This window comes from Uncinocarpus reesii, genomic scaffold (assembly GCF_000003515.1).
Source record: "Uncinocarpus reesii 1704 scaffold_2 genomic scaffold, whole genome shotgun sequence".
In the NCBI taxonomy this organism is placed as follows: domain Eukaryota; kingdom Fungi; phylum Ascomycota; class Eurotiomycetes; order Onygenales; family Onygenaceae; genus Uncinocarpus; species Uncinocarpus reesii.
In genome coordinates this window covers 1,208,948-1,219,182 of record NW_003052499.1, presented here as the reverse complement: position 1 = coordinate 1,219,182, position 10,235 = coordinate 1,208,948, and the positions used below count along the sequence as shown (strand labels likewise).

General features: G+C 47.5%; 3 protein-coding genes and 1 non-coding gene across 4 annotated transcripts; 1 reads left to right on the top strand and 3 right to left on the bottom strand.

Annotated features, from left to right (window-relative positions):
- Positions 1-632: 632 nt before the first annotated feature.
- Positions 633-1,187, bottom strand: UREG_03397 (uncharacterized protein; the record flags this gene model as incomplete). Its single annotated transcript, XM_002543834.1, has 2 exons — positions 633-1,102; positions 1,172-1,187. 2 exons carry the CDS (start codon positions 1,185-1,187, stop codon positions 633-635), a joined length of 486 nt encoding a protein of 161 aa, XP_002543880.1.
- Positions 1,188-1,542: 355 nt separating this feature from the next.
- On the top strand, positions 1,543-1,613 carry UREG_07982. The gene has a single exon. It is a non-coding gene; the product is annotated as a tRNA-Gly (tRNA).
- A 221-nt stretch (positions 1,614-1,834) lies between these two features.
- On the bottom strand, positions 1,835-3,650 carry UREG_03396 (uncharacterized protein; the record flags this gene model as incomplete). The annotated part of the gene is made up of 4 exons (XM_002543833.1): positions 1,835-2,951; positions 3,013-3,134; positions 3,224-3,312; positions 3,629-3,650. The coding sequence occupies 4 exons, from the start codon at positions 3,648-3,650 to the stop codon at positions 1,835-1,837; spliced, it is 1,350 nt and encodes a 449-aa protein (XP_002543879.1).
- A 2,430-nt stretch (positions 3,651-6,080) lies between these two features.
- Positions 6,081-9,103, bottom strand: UREG_03395 (uncharacterized protein; the record flags this gene model as incomplete). Its single annotated transcript, XM_002543832.1, has 4 exons — positions 6,081-6,153; positions 6,247-7,694; positions 7,760-8,666; positions 8,745-9,103. The coding sequence occupies 4 exons, from the start codon at positions 9,101-9,103 to the stop codon at positions 6,081-6,083; spliced, it is 2,787 nt and encodes a 928-aa protein (XP_002543878.1).
- Positions 9,104-10,235: the final 1,132 nt, after the last annotated feature.

Genomic DNA, 10,235 nt, shown 5'->3' with positions numbered 1-10,235 from the left:
CGGCGGATCCTTTAACGGTTGAATCACGCCGTCGCGCAGCTGATTGATGACTTTAGCATGGTATCCTTCTTGAAGCTGGACGCACAGAACGAGGATAGTGTTGCAGGAATTCTCAGCTATATTGATGATGCTATTCAATTTCATGAGGCCCAGGAACCGAGAGAACCAGCCGACGAGCAAGAATATGACTTGGAGTGAGAGTATTGCGTCCGTCTATTCACAACTTCTAGATAACTCCAAAACTAAAGGAAGAGGTCGAACTCCAAATTCGTGTCCGATAATACCTCAGTGGCTAGATCATACGAAAGGTTGAAAAGCTCTTTTCGTTGATAGCGGCCACCATATACACCCCCGCTTCCCACCATGATACATAAATGGATAGCAGAGGATAAGGATGATTGGTGATGATAGCTAGATATTGCTGCAGGAGGTTGTCGCACTGCACGGAGCAGAATCACGAAATGTCTCATAAACTGAAAATGTACCGTTAAATAATACAACCGTGCCAATAGCAGGCATGTCCCGATACTTCGACATGATTTGTCCAAGCATCGATGCAACTGCTTTAATGATCCAATTTTGCCCGTTCTGATTAGGGACAAAGTTTTCCCTCTCATCCCATACGTATGTGTCTATCTCCGCCCCCTCCCTGCAGAGTTATATCGAGACCGACTTCCACTTTTCCCAGAAGCATCATTCTCGGCTAACACCCGCTGTATAAACCCCTCGAGCAAGCCCAGAATCCAAGCTGCATCTTGTGATGCCTTCCCCCATCCAACCGTATACACATAATACCCGCCACCTAGGATCGAGCCCCAGAATACCAACCGGAAGAAAAGAATGATCCAAAACGTTATGACCCGCCGTGCGTAATCCAGGACTTTAAGCGAGATCACGAGAATGATGAAAAGGATCAGGATTGAGTAGAGATCGGGCGGGGAGTTGAGGAGGGTGTTTATAGGAGTGATGATGTACGGTTCGGCATACGCGAATCGAAGTGTGTTAAAATAGTCATTGGCTGCGGTGACGTAGGAAGCTAGCTGGAGATACAGAGAGGGCGGAATGCCCTGGAGTATGGTGTTCAAGACAGGGATGAGGTATTCTAATATGGACACAGGAGGTTAGCTCGGTATGGAATTGTTTCTTAAAGACGCAAGTAGGCTGCGCTAACCTTCAATGAGCTCCATTCCTGCATTTATATCACATATACGTTGTTAACTGGATTTTATACCAATCACAATGGATGCAAAGACGCGGATTGCCGATTGCAAGCCAAGGAGTCACAGAAACAGCTGAGTAAATAATCTGACCAGTTTTATCATGAGAAGCTGGATCACAGCAATAAGAAAAAAGTCTATTGTATCACTGACAAAGAAATCTCTGTGTACTCTGTATAGATGTTATAATTGTGTTGACACGACCACAATGGTAAACAGACTGAAAATGCCAAGGTCTTAGTTAGTTCACCAGTCAAGCTTGTTTTGGGAGACTGCTCCTTATATAGCGGACGGAAAATCCAGGTAAATAAGAGAACACATTCCAGCATTGGTGGTTTAGTGGTAAAATCCGTCGTTGCCATCGACGGGCCCCGGGTTCGATTCCCGGCCGATGCATTTTTGTTTTCCTACTCCCCTTCTTTTTTTATGATGGAAAAAGCTGCAATGAAAACTAGAGTTTGTAGTCGGACCACTCCACGAGTCCATACCTACAGTCGACTCCCAATAGGTAATTGGATGATTATATGATAGATTTTTAAGTATCTAAACTATGTGATATCTGGTCTACTACATAACTGATCGGGCTAGAGTGTAAAACATAACTAGCAGCTTTTTAACTACCAATTGAACGCTTCTTCATAATATTCAATTCCTCTCCGCTCCTTTTGTAGCAATTCGCGAACTGCGATTCTTGTCTCATCTGACATCGCCGCAGGTCCACAAACTAGCACTGCAGCTCGCATATTAGTATTCGATGAGCCCGCCTCAGTTTCGCAAGAGTTACACAAGGCCTGATTTAATATCTTCCTGATATTTGGACGGCCATGCTTGATTGGTATGAACGTAGGGGCATGTTGTCCAGAGAGAGTCTCGTTCTCTTCTAAAAGTAGCCGGGTGTTCTCGTCCGGTTCCTGGATATTTGTTGAAGAGTTTGTAGAGCGAGAAGTCGAGTAGAATTCTATTTTAACGCCCAATTTACTCAGTCGGCAAACCGTTTCGGTTTCGAGGAGCTCGTTGAAAAGTCCAGATTGCCGGGAGGCGAGGACCAATGTTATACTTTTCGTTCGTACCAACGGAGCTGCTGGCGAATGAACTCCAACATGTGTTTGTTGCGAATCGAGCGACTGAGAGCGCCTCATGTGGTCCTCTATATGCGGCCATACTCCTGCAAAGCCAGCTCCGCCAGCTATCAAGACAACATTCTCGAAATTATATAACGGGATCGAAGTACCGTACGGCCCTTCAAGTAGAAATGTAGTTTCGATTTTGTTCCCTTCAGAGTGTATGCACTGTGATCGGAGCCTGCGCGTCCACCCGTCAAAGGGCCGAATCCAGAAAACAAGGGTGTATTTGGCTGGATATCCACTTTTTCTTTCTTCAGAATGAACAATCTCAGCCCCGCTAAATCCCTTATTGTCCGTAATCTGCGACCAACTTCCGACTGTGAATGGATGACTTTCATAACCTCTCCATCTCAGCGGTTGGTATATATAGTAAAACTGGCCAGGACGCGGAGCTAAAGCTCCAGATCCCGGGGTTATTTCAAGCCGGATGAGTTTGGAGGCGCTATCGTAGGACGCTGTACCTTTGGAACTGAGAAGCGCCTCGCCGTTTTGCCGGATATAGAGATTGCAATATATCAATCTGATGATGCGGACAATTCTGTCTAATAGCCAAACAATCACTACTGGCCAAAGATACCTATCGTATCCACCAGTAAACACGCTTGTGTGACTATTTCTTGATATTAGCGTGGTTGTCACTAAGACGTGCATAAGAAACAATAGATGCTTACATGAACAAACCAACGAGGACTACCGCTGAGAGGGAGATATGGACAAGAAGGAAAACCTCGTAATAGTTGCGTCGAAGCCAGATGGATGAGAATCCAAGAAGAAGACCCATTCCGATTGTTCCCTAAAGGGAATTGTTAGCGGAAATCAACGGCGCAAGGCCCATAGGGCACATTAAGGTTAGCGCATGCACCTACAACTGCACCCATATACCACCAGGCGGATGGCCAATAGGCTAAATACGATCCATCTTAAAGGATACGCTTTCAGCTCTGTCAGATCTTCAGTAGAAAAGGTCGAATCTTACCTCGTAAAGTTAGCACGGTATATCCTACAGAATGGATAATTGCTTGTATTGTAGCAACTCTTGCAACAGCACGGTGAAACAGGTTAAATGTCCCAAAGCTCCAGCCCGTTGCCCAGAGGAAAGGATTGTTTCTCCCCCCAAATAACCATAAGAGCACAAGGTTGGCATAGGACATTATCCCTGTTCTATCAGAAAGATAACGCCACACTTGGGTGGAAATGTCGTCCCAGCTAAAGTGCATCATGTGTCAGATCGGCTTCTCTGCTTGACCAAAATGGAAAGCGCGGGAAAAAAAGGACAAGTCCACTTACTAAAGATTTCCTCTGAAGACATCGTACCCAACAATTGTGAGAACCATGCTCAGAAGATAAAAGGAAACAATCACGAGAGCCTCGATGCGAGTGGGAATCGTGCACCAGTAAAGGAGTCGCTGACGATAGTTTCCAATAACGGGAGGAAGTATCAAATAGACTCTGATCCAATGGCGGATATTGACAAAAATCAAAGGAAAATGTCGGGAATTTCGCTTTGATAATTGTTGTCCTTCTGGGTCATAAAATGTCCAAGGAGATAATCCCTCCGCTGAGAAATATTCATATAAACGATTGAGGATGCCGCAAAATAAAACAATACCCCAGAACCAGTATGACGCATTTCTGTGACCGATGTTAGGACGAAAGCAGAAGAAGATAGTCATATAAGAGAGATAAAGATAAACTAACCCAAATGCATGATGCGCCCAAGTTTCAAAAGCCCAAGCTCTCTATAAATTAGCAGCCTTAAATCAGTGCCCAACAAGTGGTGTATGTAGTCCTTACGTTCGTCCTAAACGCCCTCCAAAAATAATCGTTTGAAATAAGAACCGGTTCAAGCAGCTGTATCCCTTTATTCACCTCCCCAAACTCCACCATCCTCAACCCAGCAATATATTCATCAGTCAGCTGTGGCTCCACATTCTTGTATGGCACCCGTTTCAAGCCTTGTCTTTCGCAATCACCATCCAAAACGCGCAACCCTTCTTGAATTTCAAAAGGGGCGCAGTATACCTTTGCACCAGCGTAAAGTGAGTAGGTACGAAGTGGATTCACGCAGACATCGACTATATAAGGAGAATTAACGGAGCCAGCAAATCGGAGACGAGACAGGGCCTCCGCAATGGAAATCACACAACGGGCAGACTCCGGGATGTTATCTGCATTAGATACGCCGGCGAAAAGCGCAATGAATAAGGGAATTGTGCGCATGTCTTTTTCACGAGGAAAACTCGAGGAGCAGGCCGAGTCTGGAGCTGTTCTAGGGCAAGGAGCTTATAGGACTAGAAACGTATAGCGAAGGTCGAGAGTACTTCAAGAATCTAGCATTTTCACTAGAATATCAACCGTAAAAAAGGGCGCGCAAGAAACAGCCTGTCGACGTGAATCCAAAATGCTCACAGCCCTGGTGTCAGACCGGCTACCACCCTGAAAGCCGTCAATTTCTTGAGCCCGGAAGACTTGACACAAGGCTGTAACCTAGAGGTAGTTTTTTTGTGAAAATTTTGGAACGTTTTGCGCTTGCGGCACTGTAATCCCCGGAGAAGAAGAATCTAGGAATGAACTAATGAAAGAAGCACTGCAGGAAAAGAAGGAAAAGAGGGAGAGAGAGCAATGCTTCCATCCCCGGTACGAGAATCGGATCAGATAATGCAGAAAAAGTTCCGCGGGGGGGTTCCACTTCACACCTTGGCCCCAACAAGGACTTGACACCACTCTCGCCCAAGAGTCAGCCGAGAATGAAGAAGGATCTCGTTCCCCGGCAACACTGCCCGCTACAAAGGCTGCATGCATGTTGACTGCAAGCAAATAGATTTGGGAGAAGTATTTGGAATATTAAGCCGGTGTTTTCGCGGCAAGAAAGGTCACCACTGAAGGCAGTTGATGTTGGATGTTGTTAGGTTGAGTTTAGGTTTCACGCTAAGATCATCTGATAACTTTGATTCCATCTGATAATTCTGCGTGGTCGAGATGAACCACAGATCTCAATGCAGGCAGGCAATAATCATCAATCTATCCCGAAGGCTTGAAGAAGAACAGCCTTTTGGACATAAATGAAGTAAAACTCAACTCGCTTTGCAGTTAGGCACTGGCCATTCAAGCGTCTGTCATCTAGCGAACAATTCAGAATGAAGCTCAAAAGTAAAACAGAGCCTGATCAGAGAAAAAAAATGTACAATACAAAAGTAGGGTCCATAGCCCTAGAGTGAATAAAATAAGGTGGGACACAATCCAGGTGTCTGTAGGATCATACCAATCCTGGTATCAAACTCCACTGATGCATAAAAATGTCACCAAACAAAACCCAGCTCTGAACAATATGTTGTAAGTAGAAAAGAAATCAGAGAAAATGCAACCATAAACCCAGTATTATTGTACATGAGAATGTGAGCCCTCACTCCAGCCAGTAGGAAAGCCCCACGGATGGGGAAGTGGCTTAAAATTAATAGGCTGTTCAGCAGTTGGCATGGATTAACACCTGAACGGTTATGCCAAGCATGTTTGACATAAATTAGAAAAGAATATTTGCCTGGATTAAACGAAAGGCGAAATTGAGGATGGGGCGATTAGTCGAAATCGTCGAACTAAAAAATGATGAAAGGGTTCGCTGATTATTGGGTAAAAGAGTAGTTTTTCGAGTGACGAGGAAATTCGGGTTTCGCATGCGGCAGTTATGGTAAACGTCAACGTTCATATCATCATAGGCTACAGATAAGGAGTTAGGGAATGATCAAGCGTCGCGGTTGTTGATTTGCTCGAGAATTTGGGCCTGAAGTTTCCTTGTTTGGCGAAGCGCTTCGTCTCTGTTGAAAGCGAAAAGTTAGACATCAGCCTGCGGTATACAGCGTTGATAGAATGCTCGAGGGGTTATGTCAAAGAAAACGAAAGTAACCAACCTATCAGTTTGAAGTTCAAAAACTTCAATCTGCGCCTTGTTCATTTTGCCCACAACCTGCTCCATTTCTTTATCCGCATCACGCAAAGCCTTTTCAAGTTCCTTGACTTTCACTTCAAGGTCTGCAACATGCACAGCTTGATTTAACGCGATACCAGGCCCGCTGGTAGTGACCTGGAGGCGCGGGGATCGCGGACCGGAGAATGGCGAGGTCGGAAGCAGAGGGGACAACAACGCAGGACTGCGTATTCCATTTCTCGCGCGGAACAGTTGCGCGTTATGGTTCTCTTTTAGAACTGAGATTTCCTGTTCGTGTTTTGCCATTTCGTCCTCGGACTGCTGTTGTGCAAGTACCAAAGTGTCCTCAAGGAATTTGAGTTTAGTTTGCATATCATTGATCCTTTCAGCTGAAGCTTTCTGTTCCTGTTCCCCTCGACCGATAGCCTGGGCAAGTCTGTTGCGGAGTGCGCTATTCATAGCAACTTGCTGGAGTACTTGGCTTATTAGGTCGTCTTCTGCCCCAGACTCTTTGGCAGAGAGTGAACGCTCGTGGCTACTCAACCGTAGTTGATTATATGCTTCTTCGAGAGATTTTGCTGTGGCCTGGAAGTCGGTTAGATCGTCAGCTAGACCATGGTCCGCAGGATTGACAGCATGCTCGAGCAGAAGTGCCCGTAATGAGCTCGTCTCTTGCTCTGCTCGATCAAGGTCCATTTTTAAACCGGCTAGGCCTTTTTCGCATTGCCATTTTTGCTCCAAGGCGTCGTCTGCACGACGTCTTAGGATATTGATTTCTTCTCTTAACGTTCCGACCTCCCGTTCATATCCTCGTCTTCGGGGTGTGTCCGATTGCCTGTTGCGGTTTATTTCCGCTTCCAGTATTCGGACACGTTTTTCGTGTGCTTTCGCCTGGTACGCTTGCCACTCAAGCAGGCTCTTAACTGTTTGATGAAGAGCGTCCCGTTGCATTTCAACATCTTTCACTTTATCTGCCAATGATTCTCGGAACTCGCGGTCTTTACCAATTATAGAGCTCGGGCGGGATAGGGATCCAGACCTTGACAACCCAGTTGGTCGGCTTGGCGGAATTCGCGCAAGAGAATTCGACCTTGAGAGTCCAGCCATTCTTGCAGGCGGCTCTCCATCTTCTTCGGCTATAGAATTGAAACGAGATTGAACGGGCTGAATCTCGGCAGTCATCTTCCGGCTTTGACTTAGGAGGGAATTCTCATTTCGAAGAACCTGGATCTCTTGCTGCATGCGAGCTTCAAGCTGATCTCGTTCATTTCGATTTTGCTCTAATTCAACTCTCATCGCGGTGAGCAGGTCTTCAAAATTGTCTTTTAACTGTCTTTCTTCGGTCAACCGTCGACGCGTATCCTCTAGAGCAGCTTCAAGCTCCTTTGCTCTGGCGGCTGCGTTTGAGGCATCCACTTTCTCCCGCCGGAGCTGTGCAATAACAAGCTGTTAGAACCCGTCACACTAGTAAGGGATACACAACGGGACTTTCATACCTGGTTCACTTGACCTTCTAAAATCTGTACGTGAGACTCAGCAACTTGTCTACGGGACCTCTCTTCTTGGACTTTCTGAGACAAATCAACTTTTAGCTGAGCTCGTTCCTGCTCTAATGAACGTTTCATTTTTTCAATATCTTCCGTCCTGGATATGCCTGCGTCACTTAGGGCGTATTTTACGGAACCGTAGCCCGAATCGGAGAAATAGTCACTGCCCCGATGGTTTGCATCCGGCAGGTTCATTTCAATCTGCAATCGTTCGACCAAGTCCTCCAATTCCATCTCTCGCCGTATTGAACCTGCCAGTTCGCAGCTGATCTCCCGGAGTTCGGTTTCCAATTCTGCCAGCTTCGAGGTTACGGCGTGGTCAACAGGCATCGTCTGTGCTCTGTACGGCGGAAGTTTAGGAGACGGAGCGGCAAATGAATCCCGCGACGGGAATCGTGATGATTGAGCAGACGGCTGGGTAGATGCAATCATCGGGGATGGCATCGGCGATAGAATGGAATCGGATATTTCCGTGCTGTTTGATTCGGTTCCAGGAGAGGTGGCATTTTTCCAACCAAAAAATGAAGTTATCCTGTTGCCTGGGGTTTTGGGGAGTTGTTTATTATAATCGTTGGAACCGGATGACATCGTGCGAGAGTTCAGATCGATTCGTAAAGGAGGCGGCCGATTTGAAGGCGGATGTAGCGCCATCGTAACAGATCTTTTGTGGTCTTTCTCCTGCCGTATAGCAGGATCTTGGTTGCTGGTTGGTATTACCGGCTGGCTAGCAAGACGAGTATGTACGGGATTTTCCAGGGAGGAGACATTGACGGCTCTGGTGTTGGAAACTTCTGGTATTGGAAAGACTCCTAGGGAGCCGTGGGGCGTATGTAGAGGGGTCTGACCGTGGGGGAACCTGCTTACAACCGCGAACGAGTCAGCGCCTCTGTGATGATAGAGATGGGGTTCAAGGAGCATAGGTAAGAGCACTAACTTGTCAAGGTCTCTCACAGTAAACGGTTCTGCTGGCGGATATATTGGCGAAGTTGTCTTGTTTGCGGAGTTGATTATGGCGGCGGAAGAGAAAGAGGCGGTGGTAATAGTAGAAGAAGCGAGGGGCGACTGAGAATCGCCGGTCTTGCTCGTCAAAGGAGCGACATGTGGAGGAAGCGGTTTCCTGCGGATGGGAGACGACGCGAAGCCAGGGCTTCCAGGCGACCGAGGATAGGAGAATTTTTGGGATTGTAGACTCCTGAGCGAGTCTCTCGACTGAATCGAAGTCGCGGCGGTAACTGACGATCGCCCGACTGACGAAACCGAGAAGGCGCCTGGTGAGTCTAGAGAAGGGGGCATGGTCATCCCCAGGAGATGGTGGTTATAGCCCAGATCAGGGGGAAAGTTGTCGAAATGCCAGTCATTTGAAGTTAGCAGTCAAAGGTTTGGTGCCAATCGGAAATGATAGGCAAGACTATTGACTTAGCGTGCAGCGGGAAGGCTTGTGCTGGGACGGCGGAAAGACAATCAGCGTCCATCGGCGCAGTCCTAGGTTAGGGGATCGTGCGAAACAATATGATGGATGACGGTGAAACTGGAGACCGGATGGCAACACGAGTAGTTATGATAGTAATTCTTCTTCACAAGGTTTACAGGCCTCAACCACATTCACCTTGTTCCGGGAGATAGGGACATTTGGGATGCGGGAGAACCAGCAACAAAAATGGGCTTTGTCAACCTGCGTCCAGCAAGTGGAGCAGTGCGGGCATATATTTTCAGTCAAGCACCAACCCTGCACGCAAAGAACTAGCACAGGGCCTGCTCACCAATGGGCGCCTTGCGTTTGAAGCGAGCGGAATTCTCGCCTGAGGCCATGAACGGCTTGCGTGGTGGTGATTGGCAGGGCACCAGGAACTGAACGCGCAGGAACAAGCAACCCAGTGTACAACCGAGCCGCCCGTGCTGGATTCTGGACATGAGCGCAGGAAGGCAGTAGGCTCACCAGACAGTATCCTCACCCTGGATACGTACACACGACTGCCCATACGCTGCCAGTCCACACAAACCAGCCCGTCAACAGGAGTTCGCTGTTCAAGCGGTTACTGTAACTCAAGGCGTCTCGCGCCGGTAAAGTTACCAGCTTTCCATCCCACATTTAGAGTTTCAGGGGTAATATGCGGGCATGGGCCAATCAGCACTGGCCGCGCAGGGTGGGGATGCCCGCAATAGCTTTCAGTACGGGTCCAGTACCACTCGAATACGCGCTCCTTCAGACGCTGTTGACACGGGTGCTGCAACACGACGGGCTGGCTGGCGGCGAGTTCGGCGATTTTATTGTCAGCTCGAGGGGGATGCCGTTGTTAATGCCCCCTAAGGCAAAAGAAGTTGGAATGAGCCCGCCAAAATCATGTATTCTGACGACTAGCTAACCAATTAACGGGCAACCACAAATGCATGAGAGCCGAACCTTGAACAGCGCTTCCAACAAAAA